Source organism: Moschus berezovskii, chromosome 20, assembly GCF_049115385.1.
Source record: "Moschus berezovskii isolate FMDL1 chromosome 20, NW_MosBer_1.0, whole genome shotgun sequence".
Taxonomy (NCBI): Eukaryota; Metazoa; Chordata; class Mammalia; order Artiodactyla; family Moschidae; genus Moschus; species Moschus berezovskii.
In genome coordinates, this window is record NC_142479.1 from 52,215,649 (window position 1) to 52,237,112 (window position 21,464).

The 21,464-nt window shown below is 38.9% G+C and overlaps 1 protein-coding gene across 6 annotated transcripts in view; it reads right to left on the minus strand.

Moving 5' to 3' along the window:
* IKZF3 (IKAROS family zinc finger 3) overlaps positions 1-21,464 on the minus strand; it is a 95,637-nt gene that overhangs the window by 14,095 nt on the left and 60,078 nt on the right. For 3 of the 6 annotated variants that reach the window (XM_088829046.1, XM_088829045.1, XM_055407769.2), the window contains 4 exons: positions 14,996-15,256; positions 13,778-13,945; positions 11,626-11,742; positions 1,644-1,760 (listed from right to left, as the gene is read on the minus strand). In XM_088829046.1, the coding sequence (XP_088685172.1) occupies positions 1,644-1,760; positions 11,626-11,742; positions 13,778-13,945; positions 14,996-15,248 (655 nt within the window). In that variant the 5' untranslated portion in view covers positions 15,249-15,256. Of the gene's footprint in view, positions 1-1,643; positions 1,761-1,873; positions 2,131-11,625; positions 11,743-13,777; positions 13,946-14,995; positions 15,257-21,464 lie in introns of those variants that run through there. The other 3 variants (XM_088829048.1, XM_088829047.1, XM_088829049.1) reach the window with 2 other exon arrangements.

Sequence of the window (21,464 nt, forward strand, 5' to 3'; positions counted from 1 at the left end):
AATAGGGCTTTAGTTCAAGGACAGGTTTAAGGAAATTATATGAACTAAGTACCTTCTCTCATATTTTAATTCTCTTAGACCAACATGCATTGACCATAAGTGGATTGAAATTAAGTCACTTTATATTTTGTTTCTTGCCCATTTCTCCCCATGTTCCTCTACCTACATTCAGTTCAGTTCAGTTCAGTCACTCAGTCGTGTCCGACTCTTTGCGACCCCTGCAGCCATTTCTACAGTCAAAACATCCCCCAAATTACATTACACTCATGGCATAGAATAATACTTCAAGCTTCCTTTTGTACTCCAGCCAGAACCTCTTTACACAAGTACAGCTCAAAAGATGTATGAGCAATATTTTAATATAATGTCTTGGTGTCACAATTTGTCCACTCAGGCTAAATTCCATATGGAAGTCACTGCATGTCCCCTGATACTTCCCTCCAGGAGAGGGAAGTTGGTAATGAGGAAAGAGTCTCTCTAACCTGAAATGCACCAACTTTAGTCTGACACGATTTATTCTTACAGTAACTAAAAGGATACAAAAACTTCTCAGCCAATCAACATAAAATAAATAAGCATAAACACCAAACTGGGTAGCTTTGAAATATATGGGTTCCTTCAATATATCTCTGATTAACATAAAATTAAAAAACTAATTAGACCAGAATTTAGAAATTACCTAGACCAGAATAAAATTTAATCAGATTAAAAAACCAGGCAGGCGCTTGATATCTGTAAAAGCTATTGAAAAGAATAAACACAAAAGAACTGAAGTAAAAAATCAATAGTAGCAACAGCTTTGGAAAAACAGACTGACAGGTTTCTAAAATATTATTGGTGTTGAGGAAGGTCTACTTTTGTGTGATAACTATTTTTGTTCAATATCACCGACTTTCAATTTATAGCAAAACCGATACATTCAATTCAGCTGCCTACTCCACAAATACAAATCTATTTTAAATATCATAGTCACATTTATGTAAACATCTGGGAGAGTTCAACAAAATATTTTTGCCATTTGGCAGTCCTACACTTTAACGGACATAATTATTTCTTAGCCATCTCATTCTTGCTATGTTTTTTGACAATGTGAAAACCAATGGTATAAAAATTAACTCCAGTAAGACAAGTGACTAAATCAAACCTTGTTATTTAAATCTATGCATTCTCAACCACATTCTTTTTAAACCAATTCTCAATCAAATTCAAGAAAATACAGCAATACATTTTAGAGCCTGAAAAAAGTTTGAGCATGATAAGGGAACCAACTTTGTAAAACATAATTACAAAAGATTACAAAAATGCTATCTTGAACATCTTACTGGTGTAAATTGCACAAACTCTCTCATGCAACATATGTCATTCAAAATAAAGAGGAAGGAACAGCATTTCTAACACCAACTTCATTTAAGATACTGGATACCAAATACTACTCTCTTTAGTAGTTAAGATTTTTTAGTTAAAAATATTTTATTTTATTTGCTCTAGTTATCAAAGTGAATCCCAAAGAATAAAACTTGTAAATGGAAAAATCAATTATCTTAACAGAGATTAAACTAGGAAAGGCCTGGGTAGTAAGCATCCTATGTTATCTCATTCAAACTATCTGCTAACAACAGCAGTAAAAAGGGTTGTATTCTTACCAATGAATTTCTGAGGCATTGAGCTTTTTCGCTTTGCCACATTGCTTGCTAATCTGTCCAGAACGAGAGCTCTTTCACTTCCCATCTCTGCTTTGATGTGTCTTGCCTCCACACTGGCTGGTTTGGAAAAATGAAAAAAGAAGAGGAAAAGAACACGTTGATAAATGGAGAGAAAAACAAATACACTAGAAGGAAAACTGTCAGAGATCTGATACAAACTCTGCTGTTACCTGTTATTACTGCTCAGATTCTTGCTTGGGGTACCTGCTGTGGTCAGTGAAGCCAACACCAGGGCACATTCAAATCTTGCAGTCTTTTGCTGACATGGGAAAGCCCGACCCATCCCCAACCAGTACCTTCATTAGCAAGAGGAAGTATTAAATAAACAGCCTGGACGTGGTTGGTTGCAAAAAAGATAGATAGATGGAGATCTTCTAACCCCTGATCAGCCTTCTTTCTGATTCTGAGTAACTGCGTGTGACACCTGCAGACTGATATAATTCTTCTTAACAACTTTGAAAAAAAAAAAAGGATGGTGCCCCAGATTTACTGCTCTGTTTATGTTAATAGCACTTTTGAAAATAGATACACTTACCCAGACAGCAAGAAATCTACTCAGTGATTTGTGTATTGAAATTCTAAGTGGTTTTTCCTTTTTCTTCCAGCATGCTCCTTTCAGTTCCTATCTTTTAAATTCTATTTTTCTGGTCTCAGCATTGTCTGTTTCTTATGCTCTTCACATTTCAAAATTGTCTCGGTTAAAATTTCCCTGAGCAACACTTCTGTCTTGAAATTATAGAGCAATTTGTATAATGGATCTTTATTATATTTCTAATGAAAAATGTGAATAAAAACTGACTAACAATATGGTCTGATTGTCAATACACAAACAGACCTTCAAGTGGTACAGGTCTGTAGCTCTCAGACCTGCCTGAATATTAGAATCACCTGAAGAGCATATAAGACACACTTATGCCCAGGCCCCCTTTCAGATCAGTTAAATCAGGATATCTGGTGTAGGGGCCTAGGCAACAGTATTTTTAAAGCTTTCCAGATGATTTTTAAGATGCAGCAAGAATTGAGAAGCACTGAAATAATATATAAATAGTGCCAATATAGAATCACACTGGAATAAATGTAGTATAATTTAGTCTGGTACAGCATGCAGTACCCAATAAGAGTTTACATCTGAAGTTCAAAGAGACACCAGCTGCTCTAAATATAAGGCTTTAAATTTTAACACATGATGCTAGTCCAAGGTAGGGGTCAGTAAACTTTTTCTATAAAGGGTCAGAGAGTATTTTAAACTTTGTGGGACATATACAGTCTCTGTTCCCTACTCTTTGGTTCTCCCTTACACTTTACAAATGTTTAGTCCTAATGTGCACAAGTAGGTTGCTGACTGCATTTGGCCTGAGGGTCACAGTTATGCACACCCCTGCCCTAAGCAAACACGTTGTGATACTACAAACATTTCTCTCTGTTTTATCATAAGCATTTCCGGAGGTCCAAACTAAATGAAGTATCCATACATTCCCAATGTCTCTAAGGAAGAAGAAACTGAAATCAGTTTAAGGGACTAGAGTAAACAGCAAGTGGTGAGTGCAGAATGGAATTCCCCCCCGCCCCAAATATACACACAGATTTAAGAACTGTCAGTACTCATTCTGCAGTTAAAGAAGTTTACTGTATGAAGAGATTCTAGGGAGCTGGTGGAGAACAGGGAAGTTTGGTGTGCTGGGGTCACAAAGAGTCGGACACGACTGAGCAACTGAACAATGACAACAATGGACAGAAATAATGTTCCAAGTTTCATGGTCTCTGGGACATTCAGAACCACAAATGGACACACCCAGAGAGAAGAAAACTGGTCTTCTCTGCAGTAAATGAAAGACAAAGAAAGACCTCAAGGGCAAGACTGTCGAGAATGGCCAGGGTGAGAGATCAGAGCCAAATCAGAAAAAAAGAATTCAAAGTATTAAATAGTTTTCATTTTATTATTGGCACCTTTCTGGTTTTGCTTTTTAAAAACTCCTTGCCAGTCATTACACAATGAATTATAAAACTCAATTCAAGAATAAAGTTCAAGAACAAAATGAAATCTGGCTCCAAAAATGAATAAGAGAAGAGACTGATGACAATGACCATATTTACTAGACTTTGTTTCTTATCAAAAATAATTCTGTGCTCCAAAGAAATAAATCTCAGCCTCCAGTTTAAGCTATAATAACACTGTTTGTATAAATGAAGATAAGAAGGATCCAAATAAGGGGGCTGGGCAGCTTTGGGGCTAGTGGTAAAGCACTGTGACTTCAGCAGACAGATCGCTGTAAATAACAGGTACTTGAGCGACAGGACGCTGCTGTTGAGCAAAGTGGGTCAAATTCTGTCCAGCACAAGGATAGGTTTAAATGACCAAACAGGAAACTATTATACATATTATTTCCTTTCACACAAACCACCACCAGATGTGGCACTACCCAGAGCCCCAGGAGCAGAGAGATGAAAGACAAAGGCCTGGGATTTGAAGTAAGCTCCTGAGGCTGTTAAAGGAGGCTCTTCTTAGGAGTGTTGAAGAGGCAGCTCAGGTTGTGCTCTGACTTGGTTCCAGCAACCTTGAGGGGATTAAATCTAGGTAAGGTCCTCCCCCACCCCACCCCTGCTCCAGGTATTTATTATCAAAAAGATTCACAGTAAAATAAGAATGAAAAACAGTACTTTGGGAATTTGAAACTTTCTCCCCATCTTACCACTACTCTTTTTTAGTCTTTCAGTCACTCCTCTAACGGCCCCATTATCACCCAGAGATCTGTCAGTCCCAGGACTTCCTGCAAACATTATGCTGTCAGTTTGGTTTTCCCGTTTGGCTCTCGGGAGTCCCTGTCTACATTTTACCAAAGTCACCATCAATCACCACAAGCATCTTTCTGAGGACACATATTCTATATACTCTATATCTGGGAGGATGCAAAAGCGAGTATACAATGACCTGAATAACGTAATTGGGGCATGTCACTAAATGGCAACCTTTAGAGATAACATCATCTTTTATCCCTGGTTACTCACCAAGCTTGTCTTGACAGTCATTTCCAGGTAAATCATATTCTGGAAATCAGTGACCAAATGCCTGACATTTAAAAAGATAAAATTCTGCGAGTGTTTATGGATACACAGATAACTTGAGGCAAATGGGGAGGCTTTCCCATATTCCACAACTTTGATTCGATTGAAAGGAGTCCTCTGAAACTACTAATCTTTTCTTTTGCCATACCGAGAGGCCTGTGGGATCTGAGCTCCTCGACCAAGGACTGAACCCCTGCCCCCTGCATTAGAAGGCAGATTCTTAACCACTGGACCACCAGGGAAGTCCCTGAAACTCCTAATCCACAGGGCTGCCATCTACCAACACCCTCCTGCAGGGCCATTCACTCAAAATATCAGCTTCATGATGCCAATCCTCAGTGTATATGTGCACATACTCTAGAGATTAAGTTAATCTTTACTAAATTAACTGTGTTTTCTAATTGGCCAGTTAGGCAAAGGCTACAGTTTCAATTGATTATGGTATACTCTAATTTTCTTCCCCCAAACTTTCAGTCTACTGCCTTGCAGTTATTGAACAACTGTTGTACTAAATGATGCACCCTGTAAAACACAAAGAACTGCTTTGGAGTCAAGACAATCTCTTTGGGATTACAAGGAGTCCAAGCAGTAGACTGAAAAGGGAAAAAAAGGACTTGGCGTTTGGTCCCCTGCTTCAACTTTAAGACCCAACTGTCTATTTATACAAACAGTCTAGACTTGTTATCTTGCCACATCATGTCTTAGAATTTAAGTAGAGGGAAACCAGTTTGGCAAGATAGTAAGGGAACAAGATAATGGGTTTAAGTGACGAAATAGGAAATCCGTTCCTGGGTGGTGTTGGCAGTTTAATGTTGCAAGGGGTGGGTGTGGGGAATATGGGATGGTGGCAAGGAACAATTCGCACACTTGGTTCATGAGTGAGCATAGTAGGAGTAGGACTAATTCTGGGTCAGTTCCCCTTCATGTTACTTGACTAGTAGTATACAGGGGAGATAACCATTTTCATTAGCAAAATGATTTTAATGACATGTTGGAAAAATAAATAATAAAACTCATACTAAATCAAAATTATAGAATAAGTTACTGTCTTTAATCTCTGTACAAGTGTTAATAGTTCATCTGGTTTTTAGTTAACTGGTTGCATGATGTCATTTCTATTTCAAAGTGATTGTAGATTTAACTATATAATTTGCTGAGTTTTTGTTCAAAATCCTTCATTAGATCTTGAAGTGTTAAATGGAGCTCAAATAAGAGGCTTTGCTTCCTGTCTCTTCTATAGTGTGGTCAGCCAGTAGCTGATGGAGAGTGGAACAAAGGAGTGATATTATGCAATAAGAATTGTCTAACAAGAGATTGCTATCAAAGAGCAAGCCAGGTTTTAACAAAAAAGTTGTATAAAACCGTTGCCTTTTTGAGCATGTACAATGAATACTACTTGTAAGTTAGTATTGACTTTCTAAAAAGAATAATCTGTTGGGAAAATAGACATTTAAAACATTTTAAGCTCTTTCTTTGAATTGGTATTTGGTAAAAGTACGGATTTTTTTCTGAAATTCTCATGCTAGTATTATCTCAACCACAACAATGGGGATGAAGATAAAAGGTTTTGACTTCTAGATTCATAAATAAATATAATTATTTAATTACTTTAAAAATCTTGTTATTGCTAGAACTCATTGTCATACAAAAATATGTCCCGCTCCAAGTATTCATAATTTGTGTGAAATGACGCTAAATGAATCTCTATACCAGCTGTTAGTCCCTTTCTGGAATAAGGATCAAGCTAATGAGAAAATGAAATCTGTGGTCGTCTATATTCATTCTTCTTTTCATATATACTCCATTAAGACAGCAGAATTGGGAGTATCTTGATGATGTCTGGTATAGAAACTTGAGCTGAAGTAACACCATTACATGTGTCTCTGTTAAACCTTTATATTATATTAACAGATCTAGTGCTCAGTCCCTTGTTGGACTGAGTTCTTTGAGGGTAGGGGCTTAACCTCCACTCATCTTTACAAATAGCTCTGACACAGAGCCTGGTCCATGGGAATGCAACGAATGCTATCAGAACAAAAAAAAATGATCAGCAAGGGCAGGAGTCTTGTTGTCCAACACGATCTTCTTTTGCAGACTGGTCTCCAATCCAAGGTTTTTTCATTTGTCTTGCTTCCAAAAAGGCCTGATTCCTGACTGAGGCAGGTTTGTCCCAAGGTTCAGCTCTCACGGTAGGCTGCACTTCAACTTACAAGAAGCACTTGATGAATGGTTGGATGACATCACCGATTCAATGGATACTAACTTGGGAGAACTCCAGGAGATGGTGAGGGACAAGGAGGCCTGATGTGCTGTAGTCCATGGGGTCGCAAAGAGTCGAACATGACTGAGTGACTGAACAACACCACTTGATGAATAAGTGCCACATCCACAGTAGAGCATCATCTCTTTAAAGGCTAGTAATAGGATTTCCTCAATGGTACAGTGGATGAGAATCCACCTGGCAATGCAGGGGACACAGGTTCGATCTCTGGTCGGGGATGATTCCACATGCTGCGGAGCAACTAAAGCCTATGCACCACAACTGCTGAGCCAGTGCTCTAGACTCACAAGCCATAACTACTGAGCCCATGAGCTGCAACTACAAAGCCAGCACATGCTAGAGCCTGTGCTCCACAACAAGAGAAGCCACCACAATGAGAAGCCTGTGCATGCAATGAAGAGGAGCCCCAGCTCACTGCAACTAGAGAAAGCCCAAGTGTGGCAATGAAAGCTCAATGCAACCCAAAAAAAAAAAAAAAGGAAAAAAACCTGGAGATGAAGGGATAAGAGGTACCACTGGTGATACTATATTGGTCAGGTTCAAAATGGAACACTATGTCCAGACCTGGACTCCCAATTCTAAGAAGGAAACAATAGAAACCATGTAGGGAGCTGTGACAATAATCAAAGGATTGGCTTGTGTTCCGTTAAAGATTCTTTACATTTTGGATTTTAGGAAAAATCATGAGAACTATTTGAAATATCAAAGATAGACATGACATGTGGTGTTTACCATTCTTTATTAAGCCGTGACTTTATACATTTTCTAACCTGAAACCACCATAACAATATATTTGTTTTTTTTAAATCAAAATTTGCTGACTTAGTTAGCCTTTTATTTTTTTGCTGAGACTTTAAGTGTTTTGCATGCATTCATCAAACCAACCTATGAAATGCAAATTAACTCAACCTCTGTATTTCAGTATTTCCTGAATCACTTTATACCACTGAAGATAACAAATTTCTTTGAACACTTTTCTTTTTTAAAATTTAATTTATTTATGTTCGGCTGTGTTGGGTCTTCACTGCTGCTTGGGCTTTTCTCTAGTTATGGCGAGCAGGGACTACTCCTTAGTTGTGGTGTGTGGGCTTCTCATTGCAGTGACTTCTCTTGAGCATAGGCTCTAGGATGTGCGGGCTTTAGCAGCTAGGGCATATAGGCTCAGTAGTTGTGGCTCCCAGGCTCTAGAGCACAGGCTCAATAGTTGTGGCGCATGGGGTTAGTTGCTCTGAGGCATGTGGGAACTTTCCAGATAAGGGTTCGAACCCATGTCTCCTGCATTGGCAGGCAGATTCTTTACCACTGAGCCACCAGGGAAGCCCCTCTATTGCCACTTTTCTAATTTGAAATTCCTAAAAATGTCATGGGGATAGGAAGTAAGGTGGTAACCTTTCTTCAAAATCACTAATTTTGAACTTATTGTTCATAGAGGATATTTTACTCATGTTTTCCCCTACTCCCAGGACAATCAAGACATATATACATACGAAAGTGTGTTATTCTACTTTTGCTAACTCAATAATATATAACCTTCAAAAATACATAACTAATTAAGTCATTTTTCCAAAAGTGGAAAAAAACTAAATGCCCATTAACTAATAAATGAATGGAAAAAATGCAGTGAATCCATATCATAGAATATTATTCAGCTATAAACGGGAATGAAGTGCTCCAACATGGATGAACCCTGAAAACACTATGCTGAGTGAAAGAAGGCAGACATAAAAGGCCACATATTTTCTGATTCTATTCATGTGACATGTTCAGTATAGGCAAATTCTTAGAGACAGAAAGTAAATTAAGGGTTGATGGGGGCTGAAGAGGGGGAAACAGGAGTGACTGATAAGGGGTACAGGGTTTCTTTCGAAGTGACAAAAATGTTATGAAATTAGAGTGGTGATGGTTGTATAACTTTGTGAATACATTAAAAACCACTGAATTGTACACTTTAAAAGGGTGAATTTAATGATATGTGAATTATGTCCCAATATGTCTTTGAAAATAAAATAGCTAATCATGAAAGCAAAAGTTCTATTGATTTTTTCATTGAATTTTTGATGAGTTTCAGTATTCTCAACTCTAAAATGAAGAGGTGGGATCAGATGCTCTCTTTGTCTTGCTTTAAATATTAATGATTCTACTTGGAATATAAGAGTTTCATAACTTGAGAATTTCTCATAGTAAGAGCTTTGTCTATTGCCTGAAATACGGAACTTCAAGTAAAGATGCCCAGGTATTGCCTGACTAAGCTTAAGTATGTTGCTTAAAGATGTCAAAACCCAAGTTTTAGGTTTCTAAGAGTAAACATTTCTCTTTAGAAATAAGGAGGAAATCCAACTCCTTGATAAAACTAAACATGCCATCAGGATAAAAAGCAGAAGCAGTGCACACCAACGGAATTCAGTTGGCCAGCTCCTAACACCATAAAGTAGGCTTTATCTGAAACAAAAGTTTCCTTTCACTCAAAACGGATACAGTTAAACTACTCAAGATTTCCACTCCATTTTTCCTGAGTTTCACATTATTTCTGTCACATTTTAGTAATCTTTCTGTTTTAGAATTTTCAAACTATTCAATTGCAACTACTACGCCAACCAAGGTCCGTCTAGTCAAGGCTATGGTTTTTCCCATGGTCATGTATGGATGTGAGAGTTGGACTGTGAAGAAAGTTGATCGCCGAAGAATTGATGCTTTTGAACTGTGGTGCTGGAGAAGACTCTTGAGAGTCCCTTGGACTGCAAGGAGATCCAACCAGTCCCTTCTAAAGGAGAACAATCCTGGGTGTTCATTGGAAGGACTGATGCTAAAGCTGAAACTCCAATACTTTGGCCACCTCATGTGACGAGTTGACTCACTGGAAAAGAGTCTGATGCTGGGAGGGATTGGGGGCGGGAGGAGACGGGGAAGACAGAGAATGAGATGGCTGGATGGCATCACCGACTTGATGGACATGAGTTTGAGAGAATTCCGGGAGTTGGTGATGGACAGGGAGGCCTGGCGTGCTGTGATTCATGGGGTCACAAAGAGTCGGACATGACTGAGCGACTGAACTGAACTGAACTGAACCATCAAACACCAGATCCCATGAGGATTTATACCTACTCTAAATAAGCAACTGGTTCAAGTAACCAAATAAAAATAGCAGGCAATCCAAGCTGCAGAACCAGTGAAGTGAAAGTCGCTCAGTCATGTCTAGCAACCCTATGGACTATACAGTCCATGGAATTCTCCAGGCCAGAATACTGGAGTGGGTTACCATGCCCTCCTCCAGGGAATCTTCCCAACCCAGGGATCGAACCCAGGTCTCTCACATTGCAGACAGATTCTTTACTGCCTGAACCACTAGGAAAGCCTAAGAATACTGGAGTTGGTAGCCTATCCCTTCTCCGAGGGATCTTCCTGACTCAGGAATTGAACCAGGGTCTTAGGCATTGCAGGCAGATTCTTTACCAACTGAGCTATCAGTGAGGAAGCCCGACCAGGCTGATGGTCAATTATATGGGTCAAAGGACAACTGCAGGGATGTTACACAAAAAGGTTTCAGGTCGTTTCAACTCAAGAATGAAAGGAAATAAAACCACAACTGATACACGGAAAGACATCTGGTGTTTCAACCAATTGCCACCAGGCATGTAATTCAAAACATGGAATAAAATATGAAATTCCCAGAGCCAAACATAAACATCACAATAAATCATATGAGTGGACAAGAGCATGATTTGGGGGCCCTGTGCAAAGAAAATCCTTGTGGTTTTAATGAACTCTGCCCTAGCCACCCCTCAAGATGCCTCTACCCTCAATCTTTGCCATTTCAGTTAATGGCAACTGCATTCTTCATCACATTGCACATCAATCTGTTAAGAAACCCTTCTAGTTCTATCTTGATACTATATAGAGTTAGAACACTTTGCACCAACTCTACAATTACCAACACAATTTTCTCTTGCTTGAATTATTGTAATGGCCTCCTAACTGGACTCCCCAGTTTCTAATCTTGCCCCCAATACAACCTATTCTCAGTAGCAAGTAGAGTGATTTTTTTTTCAAATGAGAAGTCCAATCATGTCACCTCTGTTCAAAGCCTTCTGAAGATTTTTAATTTCACTCAGAGTAAAAGCCAACAGCTTTACAATAGCCTACAAGACCTGATAAGATCTGGTTTCCTATTTCCTCTCTGGCCTCATGTCCCATTACTCACTTTCTTCCAGCCACACAGGACTACTTACACTTCTTTGAATTCAAGCCCCAGGGCCTTTGCACTTGCTTTTTCCTAGTGATCTGCAGGGCTCTCCCCTCATGCTTTTAAGTCTGTTAAAAGGTCAGCTGGCTGATGTTTCTCCTAACTCACCTTCAGTCCCCAGTACCTGCTTTATTTTTCTCAATAGCAATTACTACCTTACAAAACATCAAACAAAACTGTATGTTACTTTTTCATTTTGTTTCTAGTCTGTTTTTCCCAATGAGAATATAAACTCCATGCGGGCAGGGTTTTTTGTATTTTGCTTACTATTGCAACCTACCGCCTAAAGCAGCAGGTGCTCACCAAATATGTCCAGAACAGGTGTTGCATGAACTCACCAGTCTCACCCAGGTCAGTGCTCTGAAGAAATGTACGGCAGCGCTCCTTGTGCTCCTCAAGGGAACTTCTCTGCTTGTAACTCCTTCCGCAAAACTCACATTTATAAGGTTTCTCAACTATAAGGAGAGCACAAGGGGCACTCAGTGACCCTCAGGGGTTATAGAACAAACGGTGTATTGGGGCCCTGTGAAAACTGTCCCCAAGGAAGGAGACTGCTGCGAGAAGCCAGAGTACTTGGATACTTGTGCATCTACATTACTTTTAAATTCAGTAAACTGAAACAAGTTTATGGCCGATGATTGATTGTCAATCAATACTCTTCGAAAGGATAGGTTCCTTCCACAAATGAAAGGATTTAGACTTAATCACTATCCTGGAGCACAGTGTTCTGGCTCCAAATCCAATCTTGCTTCTTTAGGAAAAAAATACAAAAAGGAAAATTTTATTTTTCAAGGAAATTCGTGTGGTTTAAGAATGAAGTAGGAAGAGATCCTGTATTCTGTGACATCCAGCTGGCTGTAAGTAAAGAATGCTGCAGTTTGTGGGTATAAGCCACTAAAAGTCTTTTTAGAGCATTGACCTATTTCAATAAATGTAGCTTGTCTTTGCCCAGTGGCTATAGCAAAGTCTGGGCTCAATTAATAAAAACTGACCCAACCAATTGAGGATCGTTTTGAATAAGAGAAATAAGAAGGAATTTCAAAAAATGACTTCATCTTAATTTCTAAGATAAAGCAAAAATTTCCTCAAAAGTTCATCCATACAGTACAGGCCACCTTTAATCTCCTAACTCCTCCAAATGCCTTACTGTTATAAATAATAACTTCAACTCTGTGTGCAGGGCTCACCTTCTGACTTGTCAATAAAATGTACACCAGAAATTTTTCAGAATTTTAGGGACTGAGATTTTTTTTTTAATTTTCAAGTCCTCTTGCTCTGTTTAAAATAGAGCCTCTGGGGCTTAAAGCACTGAAAGATCCTTATGGAATCACAGATTAAAATAAATGCAGATTTTCTGGGGCTAGGAATGTTAAGTTTCTACATAAATTGAGGTCCTCCAAAATCTTAAAAATGACTGCTATTGTTGGATCTCATCTGGGAAAAGCAATAGAAAAGAACTACTCTAATTTTTTGGACCAAACTCAGCCTTAACTCATTACTTTGAACAATGAGCTGTAAAAGAAACCCTTCTTTTACCCTTTACCATCTCTCACAGTGGGTTTTCTTGGGGCTGATTTGTTTAATCCTTAGTCTCTGAATTGTGACCAGTTGCGGGTTTAGGGCTGGGTTTTAGTCAAAGCAGAATGAGGATTAACATAAAAACAAGCCCTTTTTTTTTCCCCCTTCAATTAAAATTTTGTCAGATAACATCAAGAACATGAGGTCCCAAATTTGAAAATAAACCCAGTTTTATTTTTCTAGGAGGGAAATTCTAAATGTTAGTTTAATGTGGTTAAAATAAGGAGTGAAAAACATTACGAGAGAACATAGCTTTTTATGAATTCTTATTGCTGTTCATCTTTTAGAGATTAAAAATAAATTGGGTGATCAAGAAGAAAATTACATTTAAGAAATTTAGCTCATTTACACCTAAAACTAATATAATATTATATTTTTAATTGTATCTATTAAAAAAAAAAAAAGAAAATCTAGACCAGAATGGCCCAAACTCCCCAAATTAGCCCAGATTAGCCAAAATATACCCTCAACAGAGATTCATACCCAGTTTACAGTTTTATACAACTTACAAACTGTACATCATTTACTTTATCCAGACTTTTGAATGAATAGTATGTGTGTATATTTTTAGGAAAATAATCTTTTAATAAGGTTTGCCATAAAAATACTGATGGCTATAATGTTTTTGCAAAAATTAAAAAGGCATTTTTACAGTGCAGGCTTCTCCTGCCTAACTGTGTTGTTCTCTAGGGGTGCAAAGATGGTAAGGAGATGATCATCCCCATTGAGCCAGACGGAGAGCAATTAATGTCTTAATGGAAGTGTAATTAGCCCTAGAGGTCTCTGCTGTTGTAACCCTTCAGAACTGGAGTGACAGATTAAAACCTCCATACTTAACTCTTTCTAGTTTCCTCAATGGGCACAGAGAAACACACATTTACTAGATATGGAATGCTCATTGCTCTCACTTACCAGAATGTGTCCTAAGATGACCTGTGAGTGCATCTCTTCTCTGGCATGCGTAGTTGCAGAGGTGACACTTAAAAGGTTTTTCCCCTGTGTGCAGTTTAATGTGGCGGAGGAGGTTACCTTTCTGAGTAAAAGATGCCCCACACTGATTACACTGGAATGGGCGTTCACCTTTAAAAAGGACAAAAAGGAGATTTCTGATCACCTGGCAATTGGCGAAGCATATGCACAGATTCGATGCCCATGGCAAAAGCTCATTTTTTAGATAGTTTCTGTTCATACTGGTATCAGATGGGAGCTGTATTTCAAGGGAAGCCTAGGACTGACTTAAGGAATCTTCCTTCTAGAAGAGAAAAAACACTCATCTGGCAGGGCTAGGTATCACCTTGCCTTGGATCAGAGCAAAAAAAATGAGTAGCTTTAGAAGTGCTTTCTAGACTTAAGTTTTTACATTACTTAGCATTCCTTTTAAATAATCTCAATCTATAAAAAGAGTCACAGACTGAAGTCCTAATAAGGTATAGAGAGCCAGAAATGCTTTTTTGTTTTTTTAATTGAAGAAATGCTTTTTAAAGTCTCCATATTCTATGTTAGATGAAATCTATAGGGCTTGGTGGGAGTGTTAAGTTTGCATGCATCTCTATAGACTGCCTTTTTGTTGTCTGAAAATAAATTTTTTAAACTGTTAATAAAAATTGAATCCTTTCATCTACCAAATTTGAACCCAATACAATAAGGAGATCTGCTGTTTTAAATGGGTTGCCATCCCACTCCAGTATTCTTGCCTGGAGAATCCCAGGGACGGAGGAGCCTGGCGGGCTGCCGTCTATGGGGTCGCACAGAGTTGGACACGACTGAAGTGACTTAGCAGCTTAGCAGCAGCTGTTTTAAAAGTTACACAAAATATATGCAAGATGCTTAAAAAGCATACCACACAATTTAACTCCCACTTGTTACTGAAGAAAAATATTTGGCTGACCTAGAACACTGTGATCTCTACAGTCTTATTCATAGCATTTGTGATATGCTTGACAAATGCATGGTGAAGCAGGAATAAAAATCACTAGGTAAATGGAAATGCAGAGAGGGAGAGAGACATCAGAACCATATAAAAAAATCAATGAAAAGTAATCAGAAGTAGGTTCTAAATTATACCACTTCTTTTCTTATGTGGTTGAATTAGGACAGTTTTCAGAACAATGGATAGAACAGACTATTTACCAGTATGGCTCCGCTTATGAACCATTAAGACATTGAAGCTAATGCAGGATAATCCACACACATCACAATTCATCTTGCCACTGGTTGGCCTGCTACTATCATATGAGACAACGTGTCTCTCCAACTTAATGTTTTCATATTCATTATATTCTCTTGAATAGCTGTAAGGAATTTCAGGCTCTTCTGCATTTCCCATGGGCTCTGGCTTTAAAACATTCTCATCCCTTTCACTGTATTCATCTTTCACTTTCATTGAATCATCTGCAGGGAGGAAAATGCAAGAAATGAACAATGATTGTTTTTGCAGCTATCAAAGCAGCTCAAAGAACAGAGACCCACAACTGACAATTAAATATCAAATGAAGCTAAAAATATTGTACATCTACAAAACAAGAAAACACCATTAGGATGATCACTGATTATTTGAATTCAGAGCCATAGTCAGGGGAAAACACAGACACACGTGCACACACACACACAAACACACACAAAATAGATGACAGCATTTTAGGCCATTCAGAAAATTAGAGATAACAGATTTTAGCTATGACTGCTCAGAGCAACTATGAAAAAAACATTTTGAGCAATTTTTCTCCAGTACCGGGGGGAGAAGAAAGGTTCTCAGATTTAGTACATTTTTTGGTGGCTGCAGTTACAAGGCAAGGTGATGTGCTCTTTGGTTTCAAGAAGAAAATACTATTTTAATTCTTCAGTTGCATCGAATTTAAGCCACTAAGACTGAGAGTTGAATAGTTAACAAGTTTTTTTTTTTTTTTCCTGATTTTAAGCCATGCCTTGCCTCTTCCCCTTCCATGTATACAAACAGCTAAAATGAGTCTTATCTCTCTCTCTTGGAACTGATAAAGAGACAACGCTGAACTCAGAGGAAGCTGGCAGTACTAGTGAAATACTGTTGAGAAAGATAAAAGGAGAAGTAATCCTTTAACATAACCTTCTAAGGAGTCACTTTCATTGACACAGGTAAATGAAGCTCAACCTAAGCAAGGGGAACAGCACCAATAAACAATACCCAAGTTACGGAGGGCTAAACTCGAAGCCCTAGAATAAAGCACCAGATAGGAGAGGGAAATGGCAACCCACTCTAGTGTTCTTGCCTGGAGAATCCCAGGGAAGGGGGAGCCGGTGGGCTTCCGTCTATGGGGTCACACAGAGTCGGACACGACTGAAGTGACTTAGCAGCAGCAGCAGCAGGAGAGGTGTGGCTGGCCCAAGTGAGTTGGCTGATCAGGTACTATTTTAATAAGAATTGCAACACTCTTAAGCTGAAGAACGTAAGAAATGAAGAAGGCAAATTTATGTATTGATACTAAGAAAACCTAAAATATTTGCCTGATGTAATAATAATAAATATAAGGGATTTTTCATTTATAAAACATGCTGCATAAATGCTCATTTTGAAAAAACTTCATTCTTAAAAACTGGAAATTGTAATGCTCCATGGGAATCACAAGTCAATAGGATTTCAGGGCTGGAAGAGAATTTAGACATCATCTGATCCAACCCTTGTTCTTTAGATGAGGAAATCCGGAAACAGTTTTGGGGACTAGCCCACAGTTACACAGCCAGTTAATAGCAGATGAACTGAATGAGAACACTGAACTTGGATCTGCCCCTGCACTCTGACACATAGAGTCTAATTTGCTCCTTATATCATATTCCATACTCGTTAGTGGTGTAGATGTTAAAGACCAAAACACTCTAAAGAAAAGATATTAAAAAAAAAATGACATCCCTTCCAAACACCAGTAAGCGCAGCTCCTGTTGCCACACAGGAGGAAGTATAACTGCAGCTGTGCCTGGCTTGCTACCTTCTACTCAAGTTTCAATTTTCACTTCTATCAAGGTTACCTTTCATCTATATTAACTGTGTTTGCTTAATAGAGCAAGACAGGGCCTAACCACCAACAGAGGAGCCATTGCTGCAGCACTCTTCCACTGCTTCTCACCACAGTTCATGGTTCATAACCTTTTACTCTTTGATTAGAAGAGATGGAGGGCTGCAGGAAACATCCAGTGTGTTTCAAAGTGGCCCATCCTATGCATCTGGGTTGTATATGAATTGATATCTATTTCCTACATGGATCATCCCCTTCCTTGGACACATCTTGCCTGCTTTCAGATGGAATTTGTTTCCTTAAGTGCCTTTTGCTTTTTAAATTTTTTTAAAGAGAAGGATGCACCTGAAGCTTGTACCCTCCTCCTCCTCCATCACTCCAGCTGCGGGTGGTATCCCACCAAAGCTTGAGTGCTCTTCAGTTTGCATGTAGGCGTTTAAAACAACCTCAACGGAAAACTTCAGCTACTGAAAACCAAAAACAGTATATAGAAAAGGCCAGCAGAAATGGATCCTTTTCATTTGGGTTATAAAATGTTAATATGAACAGACTCAGGCTGTTCTGTGGTCCATGATAGTTAAAATCTGGTAAGATCAATGTTTTGAGTCTTTCTGAAAACACAAGACATAAGAAGGCTGCACCTTCTCTCAGGATTTTGGCTTTAATGGGCTTGACCTAGAACTTAATACTACACCAACCTAGCTCAAAACAAGTCCTTGGCTTTTGTTCTTGAGGACTTAGCTGTAGAACAAAGAAGACAGTATTTGAGACTCAGGGCTCTAAGGGAACAAATCTAAGCACATGAACAGGAAATTGAGGCAGTAACTTGGACTTACTGGACCAAGACAGTTCCTGATTTGATCTTGGGGTCTTACCAGTTTTAGATAAAAGATCTGGATGGCCTCTCTGCATGGTTACTGAGGATCAACAATTCATTATGGTTTACCATGTGAAGATAAACAAAGCTGAATACTAGAATACATTAGAATGTAAGATACAAAATGGATTCCCGAGAGATTATTGGGCTTAGCACCTAGTCTCCAAATATAGTCCACCAAAACTACCAGAAAAGAAACTAGTTTGCTCTAAGGACTAAGAGATTCATTCCATTCCTTGGGAGGAAAATTTGTAGGAGCAGAGAAAAGGGAGTGGGAGGGACATTCTACTTAGTGTCCCTTGAAAACATTAACAAATATATCTAGTGGTAAATAACCTATTTGCCAAGGCAGGAGATGTAAGAGATGCAGGTTCAATCCCTGGATTGGGAAGTTGCCCTGGAGGAGGGCATGGCAACCCACTCCAGTATTCTTGCCTGGAGAATCCCAAGGACAGAGGAGCCTGGTAGGCCCCAGTCCATAAGATTTCGAGGAGCCAAACACAACTGAAGCGACTTAACACATACACACACTAAAATCAAACTTACCATATTGAACCCCAAATGGCTTCTAATGTTTGATGTCTTTTTTTCCCATCTGTACCTGCAGCATTCAGGATCTTAGTTCCCCGACCAGGGATCGAACCTGGGCATCCTGCATTTATTGGGAGCTCAGAGTCTTAACCACTGGACCACCAGTGTAGTCCCTATGATGTCTTTACAGTAACACATGGCATCTTCCTTGTTCCATTCTCCAAATATTGAAACTGGACAACTTTTTCATCCAACCTCCACATCAAGTCAGTCTCCAAGACCTACAGATTCTATGTTCTCGAGATCTCTAGATGCCAACACCTCTTTTCTATTCTCTTTGAAATTTAGTTTAGCCTCTCATTCCATCACACCCAAACTCTCTCAACATTCCCTTTCTAGATAGATTTAATACAAAACTAACCTGTGCTTACTGTCTCTACAATCTCAAAACTGATATAAAATTGCCTGTAATCTGGATTCTGTCTTCTTAATTCACTGAATCTGCTCCCCTAAAGATCGTCAATAAACTCATGCAGTGGTTTTTTGTGTGCCATTCTCCCCAACTTCTCTGCAGCCCTGCTGACCACCTCTTCTGTATTCCTACTTCTTCATTGAAACTGAAATGTCTTTCCTCACCTTCTGTGAGTGAGTGTGAAAGTCGCTCGGTCGTGTCTGACTCTTTGCGATCCCATGGACCATACAGTCCAGATTCTGTATGGCCAGAATACTCCAGGCCAGAATACTGGAGTGGGTAGCCTTTCCCTTCTCCAGGGGATCTTCCCAACCCAGGGATCGAACTCAGGTCTCCCGTATTGCGGGCAGATTCTTTACCAGCTGAGCTATCAGGGAAGCCCACCTTATGATTACTTCCTTCTAGCTCCTTTCCCCGTTTTGCCTCCTAAATACTGTCCCTATCCTTCTTTCTTGTTCCCTGCTAGACCTCCTTCCCTACAGCAATTTTCTCCACTTTTAAGACTTCAACTAGCACCCCAACTATATATCTCAAGGTATAATTTCTCTCCCCTTCTGTATTCCCAAAGGCCTCCTAGGTATCTTCACAGTTACTCAGGTTAGAATCTTTACAATCATCTTTCCTCCCTCTCTTTTGCGTCCCCATGTTTAATCACTCATTGCTTCTATTTCTGTACCCTCTCTCCAATCTGCTTCTCCTCCCCACTATTTTGTACATTCATTATCCCAAATCTTAAATTCTGATTGCTCTCCTTATGATCTATTGTGGTAGCCTCCACGTGGTTCTCTCTGCCTTCTTTCTCTCTCCTTTCCAGCACATCCTATGCTCTGCCACCAGATGGTTCATGTAAATGATAGCTTTGGTCACATCATGAGCCTGTCCAAATTCTCCAATAGTCTTTGCTGCCAACAACATGAAATGCAAACTCAGAAACAAAGAATTTAAAAGACCTTTCAATATGTGGCCCCAACTATCTTTGTAATGTTGATTTGGAATACTCAGGTATCTTTAATGAAACTAAACAACTTCTGAGTATTCTTCCTTTTATTATTTCCACTGCCAAAAAGATCTTTCTCCAACACTGCCAAAGGTCCAAATCCAACACATCTTTTGAGGCTAAATTAATTTGCCATTTTCCTCTATTATGCCTTCTCTGTTCCCCCAGCTGCAAAATAATCCGTTCCTTCTTTCTCTGAGTTACTTATAAAGTCATTTCACCTCCCATATGGACATATAAGCTATCTGAGGTCAGAAGTTACACAGGTTTGGTTTTTTTCTTTTTTTTTTAAACTCAGTATTTCCTATGACACTGCTTGAAGGTTGTGGGGTTTTAAAATACAAATTTTAGGGATCCCCAAATTTTGGGGTGTGAGGACTAGAAACATGCATTAAAAATATGCTTTCCAGGCAAATCTTATGCACAATGGAGTTTGAGAACTGCTGCTCTAGAATATGACAGAGCGCTCTGTGTAAAGTACATGCACAGTAAATACTTAGTACATGGATCTACTATGTTAGCCTCCTAACTGGTGTACAGTGGATATGACCTCTTTTTTAGACTATATCCTATTATCGATTTAATCAGCCTGTAGTATACTAAAACCCTTGTTCAGAAACTTTCAAGGATTTCATTTTGTTTACAGAATCCAAACTCCTTAGTGAGACATTCAGGGGCCTGTCCAGAACCTGCCCTGAGCTGAACTGACCATCTCATATCTCACTGGATTCCCTGGATCACCCTTTTCTCTAGACTAGAATCTTGCCTATTCAAAGTGAGGCCCTTGGATCTGCAGTTCCAGCATGCCTCCCAGGAGCTTATTAGGAGTGAACACTCTTAGGCCTCACCATAGACCTACTGGATCCAATTGTGTATTTCAGCAAATCCTCAAGGATTCTTATACACATCAAAGTTTGAGAAGCACAGTAGTCATCTTACTAAATGCAGCTTTCCAAGCCTCTTCTCCAGTCTTTACCTAAAATGCCCTTCCCCACATCAACATTCTATTCAAACTTGCAGATGCTGTTTAAATGCCATCTCTTCCATGAAGTTTTCCTTGATACTTTAAACTAGCAAAAAATTCTCCTGTTTCTGTTTTCGTACAGCACTACACATAAAATCAATAATACTGTTCCACAGATTTATATTATACATTCAGAGATGTTTATCTTCATTTTTCCTTGATTTTTCAATTGTCAGTGACTGGCAACACCTGAACTGTTAATAAAGGCAGAAAATCTTAAAGACCTGGCAAGAAACACTTGAATATACTTGAGGAATAGCCCCACAGTATCCTGAAATCTTTTGTACAGTGAACAGGCCTTTTGTAATATGAATAATCTGCCATTTCAGTTTTGTAAATTCTAGTCTCTTATTATATGTATCAGGTTTCTTAGACACATGACTTCGATTGCCACTTAAAAGACTATCAAGAATCTTCTTAGGTACTAGCAATATTTTTTCTTAAGCCAGGTGGTGGGTCCATGGATGCTTGTTATTATTCTTTATACATGTAATTATATTTGCCTTTTTGTATGTATCATATACTTCATAATAAAAAATGTTAAAGGCTCCTGAGTAAATTTTTTATAATCGAGCTTGTGGAGAAAAGAACACACCAAACCACAAATTGCTGATAAAGGTAATTGCTAAACATTCCCAGAGGGGGGGAAAAGATGTCTAAATTGAATCTAACCCATAGAAAATTAGATTAGGTTGCACTTCTTTCTAAAGGA